The 19,515-nt window shown below is 41.5% G+C and overlaps 1 protein-coding gene across 11 annotated transcripts in view; it reads right to left on the minus strand.

Moving 5' to 3' along the window:
* Window positions 1–19,313, minus strand: part of PDCD1LG2 (programmed cell death 1 ligand 2) — a 75,687-nt gene extending 56,374 nt beyond the window's left edge. For 6 of the 11 annotated variants that reach the window (XR_014301565.1, XR_014301566.1, XR_014301567.1 and 3 more), the window contains exons 1-2: window positions 18,436–19,308; window positions 7,274–7,342 (exon numbers count right to left, since the gene is read on the minus strand). Coding sequence is in view for 4 of the 11 variants with exons in the window: in XM_082694330.1 (XP_082550456.1) it covers window positions 7,274–7,342; window positions 18,436–18,460 (94 nt within the window). In the remaining 7 variants the exon portion in view is untranslated. Of the gene's footprint in view, window positions 1–7,273; window positions 7,418–18,435 lie in introns of all 11 variants that reach the window. The other 5 variants (XR_014301569.1, XM_082694328.1, XM_082694330.1 and 2 more) reach the window with 5 other exon arrangements.
* Between the last annotated feature and the right edge of the window lie 202 nt (window positions 19,314–19,515).

Genomic DNA, 19,515 nt, shown 5'->3' on the forward strand with positions numbered 1-19,515 from the left:
ACTGGGCGAGTTTACATTTTGCAAGCCCTGTTTTCACCATGACTAGAACATTAACACGCCTTTCTGACAGTTTTGCAGTACAGGAAAGAATTCACATCTGCCAGCAGGCTGGGGCTGAGGCAGATCTAGAACATGAGTGCTTCTCGGTCAAACACTGCTGATCACGCCCGCATTTGCCTGTGGACAGGTTGGGAAGACTGTGAGATGACACACGTGAACAGAGATTTGTGCTTCCGAACTTCCTGCATGATTCCATTTCATGACATCCACTCGTAGTAACTCTCACTCTGGGTGTCTCTAAAAGGACCTCTTAAGGGTAGATCCCTTTCTGATGGGGGTCATCGCCAAACGTTGAGTTACTAAGTCCTCTTTTAACCAAGACAGAGCTACCTGCTACCCAATCCACTCTGGCCTGCAGAGGAATATTTACTCATCCATCTGGTACATCAGCAACCGTCTTCCGTGTGCCAGGTTCAGGAATTTTTTTTTTTTTTCCCCACACATGATACAGCAGGAAGCAGGGAGGATAAATGGGATTTGCAAGTAAGTTCAGTTGCTAAGTCTGATATATGTGTCGGAGGACCTTGGGTGTTGCCTCTATTGAATTTATTTAGCAAATTTATCTACCGCACTTAGGCTTTCTCATGAGAGAGAGAGAAGTAACTTCCTCTGGAACTCCCCATAGCAGACAGCAGAACTCCCCTCTTTACACTCTGGGCCTTTGACAAAAGTCCATTTTCTGCTTGCTTCTTTTCTCCTCTGCTTTGTGCAGAGTGTGTGTAGGGGTTGTAGGTATAAAGCATGTTACCTCTTAGGCAGGTGATATTTTTCAGCTAATGTTCGTAAGAGGAAAGAGTAATTAGCAAACCTGAATCAAATATCTGAGTAGCTCAGAAAACTAGAGGACTAATTGCATTTGGTGTAATTTTTCTCAATTAAATCTTCTAAGATGTGCAAAGCTGAGAGCTTGATTACCCCATAAAAATGAGGAGTTCAGGAAATGCAATATACTTTTAAGATCCTAAATTATTCTTACTTGATGTAAATTACAGAGGCAATAAAATTACAGTTGCAAACAACTGCATGAAGACATGTTTCTCAAGCCTGGATGCACATCACAGTCACCAAGCAGGGTGCCTCAACTGTGGCCATTATTGGAATCACTCGGAAGGCTTTTTAAAAAAATACCAGACCCCACCTTGGATTCTTTAAATATAAATTCTAATCCTTTTGTGAGGCTAGCATCCATTATTTTTTTAAAGATTTCCTTGGAAGCTTCTAATGTGCAGAGTATTAGGAAGCATAGGTTAGATAAACAAAATACCTGCACAGGCAAATATCTTTTATGATCCCGCCTCAGCTTCACCTGGAAGCAAGCAAGGGATTTCCAATCTCAGGCCCAGCCTCAGACCTAGAGAAGCAGACTCCACCTTTTAACAAAGCAGAGGTGGTTCATGTGGACGTCACTGTCTGAGAAGCATTCTTTTAACATGAGCCTGCACTTGGGCTCTCACTGGGAAGCAGAGTAATCCTCAACATTTATTCAACACAGTGAGGCAGACACTGGGCTAATCTTTACTTCATCATCTCCTTTGGAGTTCCCCAAACCCTGCAAGGCAGGAGTTATCATGCCTATCTCATGGATGGTGAAACTTAGGCTTACAGAAGTGATACAACTTGCCCAAGGTCAAGAGTGGTAACTCATGGAGTTGGAATTCCAGTTCGTATCTCTGTGTCTCGAAAACCTATACTAACAACTCTACAGATACGACAATGTATCCACTGGTGTGTATATATGATATCCATGAAGGAGATAGATATACTTTTCAACTTTATGGTAAGGAAAATATAATTTGGTTTGTGTGGGTGTGTGCGTATGTGTGTGTGTGTATTTCTGGGTTCTTTATTCCATTTGATTGACCTATATGTCTGTTTTTATGCCAATGCCATATTGTTTTGATGACTATACTTTTGTAATACAGCTTGAAATTAGAGGTTATTATATTAAGCTTCAACCTAGCATTGAACTCCTGAAGTTATGAGACAAAGGAGAACATTGGAAAGTTTCTGCAACTACAAAATTAAGCAGACAAAAACAAAACAAAGCAGGTTTTCCCATTCATTCTGGCTCCCTGAGTAAATTAAAGGGTAACACATTTGGCCAGGGCATGAAAAATTCATACATGCATTTTCCTTAAGCAAATGAAAGCAGCTGGCTTCAGTAATGCTGGAGCCTTTCTGAAAGTTCGTAGGAAAATTGTCTTTTATTTGCAATCAGGCATCTATAGGAGCCAGCACCTGTCACGTCTCCAGAAACACAAAACAAATCATTTGCATTACTTCCCAAGATAGCTTCCCCTTCAAGCTAATTTTATACATTTTTTTTCCATTTAATAACAGAAGTTGAAGTTTTTTCAGACTCTGTACTTAATGAACTTGAAAGGTGGGGTCTGCTTGACACAACCACAGCCTTCAGAAAGCTCTAGTTGTTAGTTTAGGATAGAAGCCTGCTCTGGGCTCCTGACTCATCTACTCCTCTTTGTAGGAATACTGCATGGGGACATGTCAGCTCTTAGAAATCCTTTCTGCAGCCTGATAGTTCTGCTTTGTATACCTCAGGGATCTGAAGAAGTAGTTTCAGAGCCTGAAGATAGGTTAAGTGGAGTGACCCAAGGTGTGGTCCCCACCCCAGAGTGACCTCAAGTGTCACCATGGTCATGTGACCCCCTGGCTTTTATCCCTCCCTGGAGGATGAAGGAAGAAGGAAAAATATGAATAAAAGGAATAATAATTGGAGCTACTTTTCCTCCAAGACATGAGAAAATACAGAAATGAATATTTCCCCTTAACCGTGTCTCGGTTACAAGATGACCTTAGGTTTTGAAATAAAAACATAAGAAAAAAAGAATTACAATATTAGAGATATCAGAAGAGTGTGCTATGAGGGAAAGGGTACACGCAAAGAACAGACGCAGAATGGAGTCCAGAAATAGACCCACACGAATATGACCAATTGATGTTCGACACATGTGCAGAGGCAATTCAATAAAGAAAGGATAGTCTTTTCAACAAAAGAGGCTGAAGAAACTGGACATCCACACACGGAAAAGAAAAAGAATTACCTTCAACCTATACTTTATATCTTATATGACAATTAGCTCAGGATGGATCATAAACCTAAATGTAAAATGTACAACTATCATGTGTTTAGAAGAAAACATAGGAGAAAATCTTTGAGCGCTTGGCCTGGGCAGAGTTCTCAGACATGATGCCAGAAGCATAGTCCGTGTGAGAAACAAGGATAAGCTGGATTCCACCAAACTTAAAATCTTTGCTGTGTAAAAAAGACACTGTTAAGAGAATGAAAAGATGAGCCGCAGACTGAGAGAAAATACTTGCATATCACACATCTGTTAAAGGACTTGCATTTGGATTATACAAAGAACTCTAAAACTAAGTAAGAAAATGAATAAACCAATTAAAAATGGTCAAATAGTTTGAATACAAACTTTACCAAAGAAGGCATATGGATATGTCCAATTGCCATGTGAAAATACGCTTATCATCATGACATACTAGGAAAATGCAAATTAAGCCACAAAGAGATACTTCAACACACTTATTAAAATGACTTTATAAAACACAAAAATGTCAATGCCAAGGGCTCCCAGGAATGCAACAACTGGAGTGCTTATACTTTGCTGCTGGGAAAGCAAAGAAATCCAGCTACTATGGAGAGGTTTGCTGGTTTCTTATAAAATTAAGTATATACTTACCACATGACCCAGCGATCCTACTCCCAAGTATTTACCCAGGTGAAATGAAAACGTATGTTCTAACAAAAATCTATACATTAGCACTTATAGTAACTTGATTCATAATTGCCCAAAACAGGAAACAACCCAAAAGTCCTTCAGCTCAGCTGGGGAATGAATAAGCAAAATTTGGTCTCTATAGGGAATACTACTCAGCAACAGAAAGGAATGAGTTCCTGATACTATAAAAGCATGGGTAAATCTCAGTTGCGTTATGATGGGGCGCCTGGGTGGCTCAGTTGGAGTATCTGCCTTCAGCTCAGGTCGTGATCCCGGGTCCTGGGATTGAGTCCCACATCAGGTTCCTTGCTCACTGGGGAGCCAGCAGCTCCTCCCTCTCCCTCTGCCTGCTGCTTTGCCTGCTTGTGCTTTCTCTCTCTCTCGAATGAATGAATGAATGAATGAATGAATAAACAAAATCTTCAATTGCTTTATGCTAAGCGAAAGAAGCCAGAAAAAAGCACATCTCTAGGTATGTAGCAGATAATCCCATGTATGGGATTATCTGGAAAATTTAAAACTATAGGACAGAGAATAGATCAGTGGGTACCTCGCTTTAAGAGTTGGGGAGTGTCTTGTGTTTGTTTGCTTGGCAAGTGGTGGAACTGTTCTGGATCTTGATTGTGGCATTGTTTGCCAAAAACTCGTAGATGTTTCTATTAAAAAGACTAAATGTTGCTGTATGTCAATTTGAAAATAAATAAATGTTTAAACAATGAAATGAAAATGTATTCTGCCAATTAAGCTGTTCGATAGACAACAGAACAGAGCACCCACAGACAGGCAAGTAAGGAAAGGGTTCATGGTCAATGGTTTATGTGGGTCATACTCAGAGTCAGCCTTCATCACAGTCTTTAGGAAACACATTTTTTCAAGCATTAATCTAGCAAGAAACGATTGCTTTTTAAATAACTGTAATTTCTCTCAATAAAGGACTGGTTAAATAAATTACAGCATATCCAATGAAATATATAGATTCACTTTAAAATGAGCGATATCTGTATTTGCTGATTCAGAAACTATAAAGAACATATTTTGCTGAGTGCTTACTAATATTTCTTTTAATGATATTTAGGAAAATTTTTTAATGGAGAAAAGGGTAGATAGTAGAGTGTTATTGGGGGGAGGTTATGTAGGACTGGGGCAGGGGAATGTTTTCAGGGAAGGCTGGTACAGGTCTACCACTTGACATGGGTGACTGGTTACAAGCATTCATCTTACAGCAACATGATGGTTTACACTTGTTTCATGTGGTTTTCTCTGCCTGTGGCATCTTTTACAACAAAGAAGTTTAAATTACAAAAAATTTTTAAAGGATATCAAATCAAAGAAAATGAACTCCTGCGAATCCATTACCTACCCCAAGAACCAGAACATTACTAATGACATACATCTCCACCAAAGGTAATCAGCATCCTGAATATTGTGTTTATTAATCTCTGGCTTATTTTCTAGCTCTATAATATACACACACACATCTCTAGGTATGTAGCAGACACACACACACACACATACATACATATACATATACACACACACATACACATATATATACTGCTTATATCATATCATTATGATATGCATATCACATGCATTATATGCATATATTATACATATATAGGTATATTGCAATATATATAGCTATAGGTATATATCGTTTATAAAAAGGCCATTGTACTATATGTTGTATTCCGTGTTTGATTTTTTTGTATTTTTTAATCAATATTATGTTACTAAGACTCTTAAATGTAGTTGCATATTTTTGCAATTAATTTATTTGAATGCTGTGTGTTTTTCCATTCTGTTCATATACCACAATTTATGCATTATCCTGTTGATTAATGTGGATTTGGTTGTTTTGGGCTTCTTTTCTGGAAGGATTAACAATGCTGTTATGAGCATTCTTTTTAAAATTTAAAAATAGAAATTTACATAGAGAAAGTAATAAAGAATTATATTATCTTTTTTTCTTTCTCAAAGAGAGGAAGTTTTGGGGTGAGAAAGTTTAGGGGTGAACAAGCACAGTGAGGGGGAGGAGGCCAGCAGGGTGGCCGCCCTGAGAGCTGCGGCTGTCCTCAGGCACCTGGTGCTATAATCTGATGCCTTCAAATGCTTTTGAAAGCATTCTTTTGAAAATAATTCTTATATCTTAAAATTTATATTTTTATCATACAAGTGTAATTTTTTTATATTTCTTTTAATAGACAAGTAAGGGCATAATACTTCTTTTAATACACAAATAAATGCGTATTTCTTGTTAAAAAAAAACAACACCTGGGAAACATACTAGTTAACATTGTCCTTCCTGGGGCGCCTGAGTGGCTCAGCCATTAAGCATCTCCTTCGGCTCAGGTCATGATCCCAGGGTCCTGGGATCGAGCCCCACGTGGAGCTCCCTGCTCAGTGGGAAGCCTGCTTCTCCCTCTCCCACTCCCCCTGCTTGTGTTCCCTCTCTTGCACGCTCTCTCTCTCTAATAAATAAATAAAATCTTTAAAAAAAAAAAAAAGATTGTCCTTCTTAATCCTCATCCTGGACTGCTTCCCCTCCCCAGAAATAAACGTTTTTTTCCATCCTCAGACCCTTTTGTTACATTTTGCCGCTCAGATAGCCTCTATGAGAAACCTTTGAAGTTAAAACTCCTTAATTAGGGAGATGGGAAATGATCAGACTTAACAAAAAACAAAAAGACCCCTGAGGAGAAAGCAGTCCAATTTAGGCAGGTAATTAATATTTGTTTGAACTGATATCATCTGCATAATGTATAGTGGAAAGCAGAGAAGAATTCTAAACTTGAGGAGAAAGCAAGATACAACTTGTTTATACTTTCCTTTTGGTTAATTCTCTCTTTTTAAAAAGATATCATTTATTTATTTGACAGAGAGGGAGAGACAGCTCGATCTCAGGACCCTGGGATCATGACCTGAGCTGAAGGCGGATACTTAACAACTGAGCTGCTCGGGCACCTCATCTTTTGGTTAATTCTTCAACATAATCCATCAATCATACTTTTTGGTTTTGTGAACATCCAGTATCAACACTGAATATATGTCTATAGTCAAACTTAATTCCAAAATCCCCTTCCAAAGGGGGAAGATTAGGAGCTGCCTGCCATGCTTGTTTATCAACATCACCTAGCTGATGTCCTTGCAGAAAGGACATTAGTTGTGTAGAAAGCTTGTCTGTGGCGTCTATTAACTACATAATCTTGGGTAAATTAAATAACTTCTCTGAATTCCAGTTTCCTCATCTGCCCAATGGTTATTGTTTCTGTAAGACAGGGACATGGGCAAGCACAGGCCACCTGGGCACCATTCTTTTTACTGTGCACGTAACAGAGTAATCCCACTTCCTGTCAGAGAACGACTTCAGCATGAGGACCCCATTCTCATCATCGGCTTCAGCTGGGGGCAACTGCTTACTCCTCTTCCTCAGACCCCCTCCTTTCGCCCGTTCTTACCTGCTGTCTGATGAAGCTGCATTCCCAGGCTCAAAATTAGCGGAAGGAGGAACATGGTCTGTATCCAATCTGAAACAGACAATTGAATGTCTCAGCGCTTCCTACAGTTTTGCTGGGTCTCGTGATTGGGTGACTTGCTCATTCCTGAAAACAGGAAAATGACACATAAACAAGCCCCTAGAAGAGAAGTTTTAGCTTCTCTCCCAGGGGCTCCGTTGTACTGGAGCCTACTGCCTTCTGGTCATCTTGGAGGCAGCAGAGTCATGGTGGACCCCCAGGAAGAGAAGTTCAAAGTTGTTGCCTGGAGGAGATGGGAGACGAGGTAAGAGGAAGCAAGGTGTTCTTCATCGATCCAAATCAGAAGCTCTTCTTCCTTTCCTGACTACGAACCTGTTCTCATGAGTCACCCACACTGGTAATTATCTGAGCCTCTTTGTCTCCTCCACAAAACCTCCCATAGTTTTTTCAGTAGTGGGTCCTTGAAAACCAAATGACTGTCAAATGAATAGTGCACACCAACTTCTTCAGGTGGCCTTGAACTCTGGGAGTCAGATACTCAAGGACAGGGCTCAGTAGAGCAGAGAGAGATTCTCAATAAACACTTGATATTTGCCTGAGCAGGAGAGCGTCAGGCTCTTTTGAGTGTTGTGATCAAGTTTGCCGATTATTTGAACTACATGTTACTAAGAAGTTTAGACAGGAAGAGCACAGAACTGGCTACACTGAGTGGGTGCCTGACTTTGGTCCTGCTAGCCCTCCTACACTTCTACCTTTGTTCTCAGGCTTTCTCAAATCCAAGCACTTTTTGTGGTTGAGGCAAAAGGGACAGGATATATCACTGTGAACTAGTCTGTCTTCAAAGAGACTTTCCAAATTTTACTGGCCATGGAACTATTTTTCCAAGGGAAATTGGTTGGAGCCATACGTCTAAGTCAGATGCTTCTCTGAGTGTGATGGAAAGCCAGCAGAGGATCTGGGATCAGGTGAACAACATGATCTCATTACATTTTCAAAAGAGGACTCAGCTTTGTCATAGACAATAGAGACTTGGGAAGGACAGTGGGTTGGACAAGATTAGAAGCAGGAGGATCAGTGAGGAATGTTTTCACAGAGATGATAGTTTGGTTTGAATGATGGTGCTGGTGGAGGTGAGAAGTGGTCTGTAGAGAGGAATATATTATATACAAATATATATTTGTTCTTTAAACTTACTTTTTCCAACAGCCTTCTTGAAGTATAATTGACATACAATAAAAGAGTGTGTGTGTATGCATATATTCATATATACTTAAAATACAGACAATTTAGTGGTACAATTCAGTGGTTTTCAGTATATTCACAGAATTGTGAAATCCACACCACTATCTAATTTTGGATTATTTTCATCACCCTAAAAAGGAACCCACTACCCATTGATGGTAATTTCCCAATTCCCCTCCCCTGTCCTTCCAATCTCTAGCAACCACCAACATACTTTCTGTCTCTATTGTTTTGCTCATTCTGGATATTTCATAAAAATGGAATCATATACTATGTGGCCTTTTGAATCTAGCTGTTTTCACTGAGCTTAATATTTTCAAGATTCATTTATGTTGTAGCATGTATTGGTACCTCATTCCTTTTCATGATTGAATAGTATTTCATTGTATGAATATACATCTTGTTTATCCATTCATCAGTTGATGGACATTTGGGCTGTTTCTAGTTGTTGGCTTTTAGAATAATGCTGCTATGAACATTCACGTACAAACTTCTGTGTAGACATGTTTTCAATTCTCTTGGATATGTAGGAGTGGAATTGCTTGGCTAAATGGTAATTCTTTGTTTAACTTTTTGAGAAACTGCCAAAGTATCAAATACATAATGTGCCAATACGTTCTCTCATTCTGCAAATTGTCTTTTCAGTTCCTTGATAGCGTTCTTTGAAACACAAATATTTTAATTTAATTTTAAAGCACAAATTAATTTAATTCTGATGAAGCCCAATTTATCTATTTTTTTCTTTTATTGGTTATGCTTTAGGTGGCATATCTAAGAAACCATTGCCAAATCCAAGGTTACAAAGACTTACATCTATATTTTCTTCTGAGTATTTTATAGTTTTAGTTCTTATATTTAGGTCCCTGATCCATTTGGAGGGCTTTTAAAAATAATAATAATTGTTCTTTTTTTTTTTTTTAAAGGAGTTTGTTTATTTATTTGACATAGACAGAGAGAGAGCACAAGCAGACAGAGTACCAGGCAGAGAGAGGGGGAGAAACAGGCTCCCTGCTGAGTGAGGAACCTGAAGCGGGGCTCAACCCCAGCACCCTGGGATCATGACCTAAGCAGAAGGCAGTCATTTAATCAACTGAGCCACCCAGGTGCCCCAATAATTGTTCTTTTATAGTCTTAATCACTGTAATTTTAGCCACTAGAAGTTCCTTCAAGGTAGCCTCTGTTTGCTTTTCACACATTCCTATTAATCTTGGGAAGCTTGTTTGCTTTCTGCACAAGTTGCCTTAAGCTGATTTCATGTCTCTGCTGCCCAAGCATGCAATTAACCTTTCTCTACGATGTCCTATTTTTTCTTCCAATTTTTTAAAAACTAGGGAAAAAAAACCCAGTTTACCCATTTCTCCCACCCCCTTAACCCCTACCTCTGGCAACCACCAATCTGTTCTCTGTATCTATGAGCTTGGTTTGTTTATTTGTTTTAGATTCCACACATAAGTGAAACCATACAGCATTCATCTTTCTCTGACTTAACTCACTTAGTGTAATAATACTCTTGAGGTCCATCCATGTTGATGCAAATAGCAAAGTTTCATTCTTTTTTTGGCTGAGTAATATTCCATTACATGCACACACGTACACACAGGAAAGCAGGTTGATTCATGTCTTGGCTATTGAAAATAATACTGCAACAAACATGGGGTACATATATCTTTTTGTGTTAGCATTTTCATTTTCTTCAGATAAACACCCAGAAGTGGAATCATATGGTAGTTGGATCATATGGTAGTTTTATTTTTTATTTATCATTTTTTTAGGAACCTCCACACTGTTTCCCACAGTGGCTATACCAACTTAGACTCCAGTGTGCATAGGGATTTCCACTTCTCCACATCCTCACCAACACTTGTTTTCTCTTATCTTTTTGATACTCGCCATTCTAATAAGTGTGAGGTGATAACTCATGGTGGTTTTGATTTGCATTTCCTTGGTGATTACTGATGTTGAGCATCTTTTCATGAACCTGTTGGTTATTTGTCTTTTTTTGAAAAATATCTAATCAGATCCTCTACCCATTTTTATTTTGACTCTGTGTGTGTGTGCGCGCGTTACTATTGAGTTGTGTGAGTTCTTTAGGTATTTTGGACTAATATTAACCCTTTATCAGATACATGATTTGCAAATATTTCTCCCATTCAGCAGGTTGACTTAAATTTATTGATGGTTTCCTTTGATGTGCAGAAGCTTTTTAGTTTGATACTTTTTAAGTTTAATTTTTGCTTTTGTTGTTTTTGGTTTTGGTTGGTGTCAGATTAAAAAATCATCACCAACTCCAATGTCAAGGAGCTCATCATCTATGTTTTCTTCCAGGACGTTTTTGGTTTCAGGTCTTAGATTCAAGTCTTTAATCCATTTTGAATTAATTTCTGTGCATGGTGTAGAAGAGTGGTCCAGTTTAATTCTATTGTGTATGGCTGTCCAATATTTCCGACGTTATTTATTGAAGACTTTGGAATATATTCCTTAGTTACTTCATTTTGCCTGATTCTCTGTGTTTCTACACAGAAGATGAAACAACTCCCTCTCATGAAAAACTGATCTTATGTAGGAAATGAAACTTGATCTCTAACCGTGCCTCAGTTCTTGGTTGTCCTACAAACCTTTGTGCTTGTCTAAGCCATCGATTTTATTTTTAATAGCTTCCAGCAGTGGAGGATATGCCAAGACCTGTCAGTAGCCCAAAGAGGAGGATCTTAGCACCTAGATTCAGGTTGGTTGAAAGTCAGATCCTTAGGCAGCAACTAGTGATATATGCAAATAATACAGTCCTGTGGGCTGGAACTGTAAGTCCTATTGGCCACCAAGGCCAGGCAATCTGGAGGTGTTCTCTAGAGTCGGTCACAAAAATCTGGGCTCCAGATGACCATATCATCTTTCTTCTGGATCACTGCTTTCCACTGCTGAGTGGAAGCAGGGCAGAGCGAGAGCACCAAGATGGCATCCACAGCCTATGTTCCTTGAGAGCAGCTCCGTGGGCCACTAAATGTGTGCAAGACCGTAGGGTTACCCTTCAGGCTGAAGCTCTAGGAAAAGCAAAGGGCTAACTTTAAACTGGAGAAGATGGAAAAAAAACAGATTAAGGAGCAGAAATCAGTACATGGTTTGAGACTCTAGTCATTCACATGAAGATGTTTAGTAAGCAATTGGATAACAGTCTAGAGTTTGGGGTAGAGAGAAATTTGGGAGTCCTCAATGGCTACTTGTTACCTAATGCCAGGGAGCTGCATGACATCACCACAAGAGACACTGGAGAGAAGAAGCGTCCAAGGATTGAGATGTGGGGGATTCCAACATGCAGGGATCTCTGGGAGGGATGGCACTAGCAAAGAAGATCCAGGGAAAGGGCAAAAATGGAAATTAATCAAGTCTTTTATTTTCTGTATTCTGATGCCTGCTGATCCTGCAAGGTTGCCCCTCCCAGGATTAGCCAGTTCCTAGAGATAGTAAACAACTCACGCAGGGGAGGCCTTTCAAGTGCAAATGAAACAACTGAGAACCCCTAACTTCAATCTTCTCCTTTATGGCCCTAACCTCCCCAGGGCCAGGTACCACACAACAAGGGAGAGCCCCTCTGTTCCAAATCCTGATGAGCTATTTCAAACTAGACAATTGAAGCCTGCCTACCCTGCCTTGCCCACTCCTTCTTGTGGAAACCACAATAAAGACTTCTAGCCACATTTCCCCTTCTGCTCTGCCTCCTGTCTGACCCTGATGCCTCCCTGTGTGGCCCCTAAAGTGTGGCATGCCTCCTTCTCTCTGGGTCTGAGAACAACAAACTTTTTTTTTTCACTAGCAGTTATCTCCTGATCTGTTGGCCTCCCCATACCTCAATTATAATGAAAGAGCTTAAAAGGCAGTGCTATAAGGAGGGAGTGCTCGGTTGAGCCAAATGCTGCTGAGAGCTGCCATTAGCAGCGTGGAGGTCATGAGTGAGCCTGCCAAGCAGGACATGGGTGGGGGGGATTTGTGCAGATGAGAGCCGGTGTAAAGTGGAGAGAAAATAAGGGTAAGGGTGCAGAGACAGGAGAATACAGGCAGCATTTCAGAGAAGAGTGTTATAATGGGAACGAGCAATGAGGCAGTAGCTAGAAGAGACTGTGAGGTCCACAGTGGGCTGTAGTCTTGTTCTCATTTTAGGGAGGGACACATTAGGTGGTATCAACTGGGAGCCCCATCAAGTGCTTTCCATAGGGAAATGCTGGACCTTAGCTGGACTTGAAGACCCTGCTCCTTATTGAAATGCAAATGTACGCAGACAAGGTATCATCCTAATGCTGCACTTGCCCAGCATCAGCATTTCTGGAGCTCAAAACAAGAGCGTGTAACATGCTCTGGCAACAGAAAGGATGTCTGGCTCACTCCCCTCTGGCTGTAACTTCCCTCTCTTCTTTGCCCATCTGCGGGGACTTTCCTTGTACAATGTCTTCTTTGGCCCAGAGAGAGATAGACACTGTTAAGAAGGTACTTTCCAACCTTCTAGGGGTATTATCTTCTGTGCAATGGATAAGATCTCAACCTCTAAAGTCAGACACATTTGAGCTCAAATCCTGGGTCTAGAAATTATGAGCCTTTAAGACCCTGGACGCTTTATTAAAACTCTTTGTGCCCCCTTTTCCTATAATGCCAATAATAATAATAACAGCCACCTCAAGCCAGAATCTTGCGTGTGTCATCTTAAACTCACACATCTCTCATCTTGAAAATCCAGTCCATCCCCCAGTCCTGTTAATTCTGTGTTGGGATATTTCTGGGTGATGCCTTTTCTTTTTACAACCCCACTGCTATCACCTTAATTCTTATCATTCCTCCTTATATTGAAGCAGCGCTTCCTGCTCAAAATCCTTTGATGACTCAACATTTCACTGAGAATAAAATCCTAAGGCTGTCTAGTAGCCCAGGCAAGAGAGACATTTGTCTTGCGCCCCATACTTTAGAAGACCCAAGAGTGGCCATGCCTCTCCCTGCAGTGTGAAGCATTTGCAGAACTGACAGTGTCCTCTGGAGCTCTTGACCCCACCACCCATTGCAGTCTGGGATCCTGGGACTCTGGAAATCTCTAAACGGCCCTAAGCCTGCTCCCAGGCCTGTGGGCTTCTTTCTCAGATCCACTGCCCAAGCGCTGACCTTGCTGCCAGGGTGCGCCTCCCCATATCCAGAGACTTCCCTTGCTCTCTGGTGAGACTGCCTCGTGCTGATTGCGGGAGCAGTGCCTCTCTCTCCAGCATGCCCAACTTTCCTCTTTTCCAGGGCACTCAATCCCACCTAACATACCATATAATGTATTCATTTATATTAGATTACATTTATATTAGATTATCAGCTGCTATGGTACGTAAGAATATCACTAAAATGACTGACATCTTTGTTTTGCGTACTACTTTCCTTCAGTCTCTAGAGCCGTGGCCGGTGGGCCGTTGGCAGTCCGATAATACTGGCTGAAGGAATGAGCCCTTCACCTGTACAGAAGAATCTCCTGAACAAGGAATTACCAAATGTGATCATGACACTCCTGCTGGAAAGACTTCAAAGCTCCCACCATTTATAAGGCCTTAGCGTGGACTATACAACCCTTTGTGATCTGGTCCCTCCTGCCTCAGTCACAGAAATAATACATGTGCTCTCCATGACTAGGTCCTCACAGGGGCTCTGAGTGTCTAATCTCTCATTTCTTTTTTTTTTTTTTTTTTTTTAAGATTTTATTTTTTTATTTGACAGAGAGAGATTACAAGTAGGCAGAGAGGCAGGCAGAGAGAGAGAGGAGGAAGCAGGCTCCCTGTGGAGCAGAGAGCCTGATGTGGGACTCGATCCCAGGACCCTGAGATCATGACCTGAGCCGAAGGCAGTGGCTTAACCCACTGAGCCACCCAGGCGCCCCCTAATCTCTCATTTCTGATCTTACTTTATCTTGTCTAATCTTATTTTCTCTCTATCTCAATTTCTACTTGAGCTCAAAGAAACTGTCCTGAGTCAAAAATATTTCCTTAAGTGGCCTTACGTTCTTCTGCCTTCAACACAAGGAGATAAGCCTTTCCTAACTGCTCTCAGCTGTTCCTCTTGCCTTAATTGTTATCTGCTATTAACTAGTGTTAATAGCACTTACCTCCACGCTGGTATAGTAACTGGTTACATACACATCGGTCTTCTGTGCTAGAACAAGAGTTCTTTGAACTGTGTTAGGTCCTTATAATAATTTTCTTTTTCTTTGTGTGTGTTTGCGTGTATGTGTGCGTGTGTGTGTGTTTCATGAGTGTTCATAACTATTTATAACCAATTACGACTGTTCCCTGAATGGACAGATGAATGAGTGCATGCATGGCAATTTAGCATCATACTCTGAGACTACTGGCCCCCAAGTTGACTCCGTTGTCTATTGGAGAAACAGAAAACTTAATTTGGTTAATAATTTTGGCCCCAAATAAGAAAGAAATTTTCATCAGTTTAAGTCACTGACAGTGGAATGGGCTGCTAACGGGGTGGGGACATCACCCGCCCCCTTAAAATTGCTTGCGCGAAGGTGCATGTGGAAGGAAGTGCTTCCACAAGAGATGGGAGAGTAAAAGAATATCTCTTTAGTAGGATTATTTACAAGGTTGTCTCCCCAAAGAATATTTGCATAGGTACCTCAAGCCCCTCACCAATCTCTCTCAAAAGGCCAGTCTACCTCAATGAGATCTTTGCCCTCTGGGTGCTTTAGGAAAATGACATTTTCTGAAAGAGCAGATTCTGGAAACCTTCAATATTAGGAAAGTATGAATTCTTTTCTATTCATGCTGGCAAAGCCTGAAAGAGTTTATTTGGAGAACTTATAGAGTACATTACCAAAATTAAATAACTCAATGATAGTTTATAAAGCATCCATATGTAAGGCTCTCCTTTGGCCAAAAGAGCATAGAGATGACTCTTCACCATGAGATGAAATGAATGTGTTCAAACAACCGTACCTCCTCTTCAGTCTCGCCTTTTAAAATTTACCTTGGTCTGGATGTTAAGTATCTTACTGTCTAGGGCTGCACGGCTTTTCGTTTTTATCTTAATTGTATATTCCTTACGTATGAGCTGTTTGGGCTGGAGCTTTCCTCAGACAGATGCTCATTGTAGCTATCTGTTCTCAGGCAAGCTACCCTCAAAGGGGTACATAAGAACATGAGCAGAAAAAAATCAGTTTTCAATCATTTAATCAGTTTAGCAGAATTTCTTTATTTCCAGATAATTCTTAATTAATTTCTGGGTAATTCTTAACAATGCTGCCCATGAACACACCCTAGCAGTTGAGATGTCATCGTGGTGTAAAACAGAACAGAAAAGCATAGGAAAAAAGATTCAAGAACATTTCCTGGCGCCTCTACGAAGAGTCATGAAGGGACTCTCACTCACAAGTTCTCAGGCTTGAGAGAGAGAGAGGAAGCAAAAGATACTCTTTTTAGATTGGTGAAAAGTCCTGCTCAGATTGCTGCCCTGCCTTTGCTCTCTGCCAGGTCACTAGGGAAGCTGTTTCTTTTGACTGTGTGGTCTTTGAGCTAGGCATTAGGGGACAATAGTCTATTTAACCTCAGTTCAAGTTTAACTTAAATTCAAATTGCATCTCAACTCTTTAGCCAACAAACACTATGCTCCCACTTTTTTGCAAGTCTTCAAGTTAGGGAATCAATTCAAATCAAAGTGCGGAATCAAGAAAAGGGTTCAAGTAAGAAAGGGTTCCTGCCCTTGAAGACATGGTATCATAGTCAGAAAGCCAAAATTCTGTACACACGAAAAATGGTAAGAAGTGATGTGAAAGGTGTTGCATGGAAATGCCCAAACCATGGAAGCTGACGGGTGGAAGGATACTTCTAAGATGAGTGGGCTTTGGAGAGTTGAAGCTACTCTTGAGGCCCTGAAGAAATGTTAGAGATAATCTCAGAGGTTCACACACACAGAGCTTGTTGACGGGTACTGGGAGTACCATATCTACACTGGAAATGCAGGTTGAGCCAAAAATGTCAAGGGCTTAATGCCAGGTAGAGCTGCCAGGAAGAGATAGTGACAGTTACTAAAAGGAGTATTTAAAATAGATGAAAGCTGCTGGGATTTTTTGTTCTTTTCTTTTTCATTTTTTTTTTTTTTTAATCCATATGGAACTGAGGGAGTGACATGGAATGCTAGTCACTCAATTAGAGGGTCATGGTATTAATCCAAATATTTGGTTAAGTCCCCGATTCAGGGTCAGAAAAGGGAAGAAAGGCAGAGGAAGGAGAAACTGACTACAAGGCAATTCACAAAACAATCGACAAAGCAACTAACAAGTGACCATCCATTCAGGAAAGAAGGAGAGGCAACAAGTGGACTGTGGTTTTGAGACCTGACAATTCCGACCATACTGACGCCACAGCAGAAGGGTGAGACGAAGGAAATACTAGATCAGGAGCCAGGTTTTCGAGCTGAGTTCTATGAAATGAATTGGGTTTGAGTCATGAAGGAATTGAAACAATATAAGAAAAATGAAAGCCTAAAGTTTGGGACACAATTCAGTGAAAGAGATAAAGATAAAAAAGTTATTCCAATATGCAAATATTAATTGACATTGGGGAATGAATCAACTTTCTTAAAAACACAGGTTAGAGAAAAAGGTCTGAAGTCTGACGAATGCCCCCAAATTAGGAGAGTGGGCATAGGAGACAAGAGAAGAAGGCAAAGAAGAAATGGTCCTAAGAGTATGAGAAGCTTCCCCACCATAGCTTCTCAGGGCCCAGGGAGGAAAACTCTAAGAAGCAGAGGGGGTTGATAACAGAGGTCTGGAAAATTAGAAGTGGAACAAGCCCTTCGAGAGGGTAGAGAGGGCTGGAAGGCAATGAGGTGACTGGGGCTGGCTAAACTTTGAGATTCCCTCATGTCACCTATGCACTGTGCCAGGCACTTGGGATTGAGAGAAGCTGAAAGGCGCAGTCCTTGCCCAGGAAGAGCTCTGGCTGAAGGGAAAGGCTCCCACACAAGCGAAATATGGAGAAGACACCTGGAAGCTGCAGGCAAGGAAGAGCTGCTGGTAGTGAGAGTTCAAGCGGTGAACATGCGCAGACCGCTTCTGCTCTCAGAGCAATGTGGTTCATCCTCTCCTCGACTCTCAGGCTTGGAAGGGAGCTTGGAGAATATCCAAGGAATTGGCATTTGACTCCCGAGACCGTGTCTGATTATTGTGGACACTGAGTATTCTTGCTGTGCATTCTGTCAACGGCTCTCTGTGATTCCATTCCACAGAACCATGAGAGTTCAGCGTTAGAAGGCCTTATCTGTAGGGAATTTCACTCAAGCCGCTCCTTTCGACCTCTCCCATGAGAACCCATAGTCACCTCTTTTCTACTATCTACACCCCGGCAGAGAGCAATAAGAACGGAGGCCGCAGGTTTCTCTCATTTAGCTAAACTTGCTCTAATCAAATCATGTTGCTTTTTAAACTAACGGTTGCCTGTATTATAAGTTAATTTAATTGTAGGTCCATTTTTGTTGTTGCACTTCTGTGTTTTCAACAGCTTATCCTTAGAGCATAGCTTGTAAACACTGGCTCACCTGGACTGGTGATTGCCTGCCAAAGGGATAACCACAAAAGATGTCTATTGTAAAAAAAGACACAAATTTTTAAGTTCCAATGATCCTCCCCAAATGGTAAGCTGAGAGGCAATCTCAAGACAGTTCGTTTCTTTTTCCCTGAGCATTTATTACATGCAGAAACAAACAAACAAACCCTCATCTCCTAAAACTTTCCAACACGAGTAATAAGTAGACGAGCAAGGAGGAGAAATCCCACTCTTTTGGAGACAGCCAGAAATGAGCTTGTTGGTGTCTGTGAGCACAACTGCCAAGGCAGATTTCCTCCTGCCCCCAGTGGTGTGGAGTGAAAGTCTGCCCGCACTTACCCAACCGTGGTGGCCTCATCACCATCTGCAACACCGGCTCAAGATAGGAGAGAGTCTCAGCCTCTTAGCTACTCGCAGCAGAACTTGGTACCTCTCCTCAGGGAAAGACGCAAAGGAAAATACAACAATAGTTGCCCTTGCATCAGATCCCCTCCTGGAAGCCAACAAACGGCCAAAACAAAACAAAACAAAACAAATGTAGGGTATGCCTTGAGCACTACAACAAGCAGTAGCTCCAAGGCAGGACTCCTTCTGGCTGGCAGAGGGACCTACACGGGTGGGTCAAGAAAAACCGTCACTTAAAGTCCTTGAGGCAACGGAGGAGAAGATATCCTCTCCATCCAGCTCAGGCTTCCTTGTAACAGGAGGGTAATTCAAACCAAAACTGGCTGTGAGGAACTGACCGAAGCCCAGCCTCCTGAGAAGTTTTGGTTTTGCTTTTAAGCATGGCTTCTTGGCCCTCAGGTACTCCTTGAACCATGTCCCTGGGGAAGCAGGCGCAAGCATCGTGGCAGGAGGGGTTGCGAAAGAACGCCAGCATGTTCTCACTCTGCGCCTGGAAGCTCACACAGGTTGAGGTTCCAGTGTGAGTTTCCCAGGGATGTCGTCAGGAGTTACCACAAGATGGTGTGGCTTCAAACAACAGACACTGTGCTCCCAGCGCTCTCACATTTCTGGAGGCGACAGACGTGTGAAAACAGGCCACACGACCTGTGAAGGCTTCAGGGAAGAATGCTCCCTTGCCTCTTCCTAGCTTCTGGCAGATTCTGGCAAGCCTTGGCATTCTGGGATTGTAGCTGACCACTCTAATCTCTGTCTCCATCTTCACATGACTTTAGTTCTTCAAATGTCCTTTCCTCTTCTTTTTTTTTTTTTTTAAGATTTTATTTATTTATTTATTTGACAGACAGAGATCACAGGTAGGCAGAGAGGCAGGCAGAGAAAGAGAGAGGAGGAAGCAGGCTCCCCGCTGAGCAGAGGGCCCGATGCGGGGCTCGATCCCAGGACCCCGTGGGATCATGACCCGAGCCAAAGGCAGAGGCTTTAACCCACTGAGCCACCCAGGCGGCCCCCTTTCCT

This window comes from Mustela nivalis (genome assembly GCF_964662115.1).
Source record: "Mustela nivalis genome assembly, chromosome: 13".
In the NCBI taxonomy this organism is placed as follows: Eukaryota; Metazoa; Chordata; class Mammalia; order Carnivora; family Mustelidae; genus Mustela; species Mustela nivalis.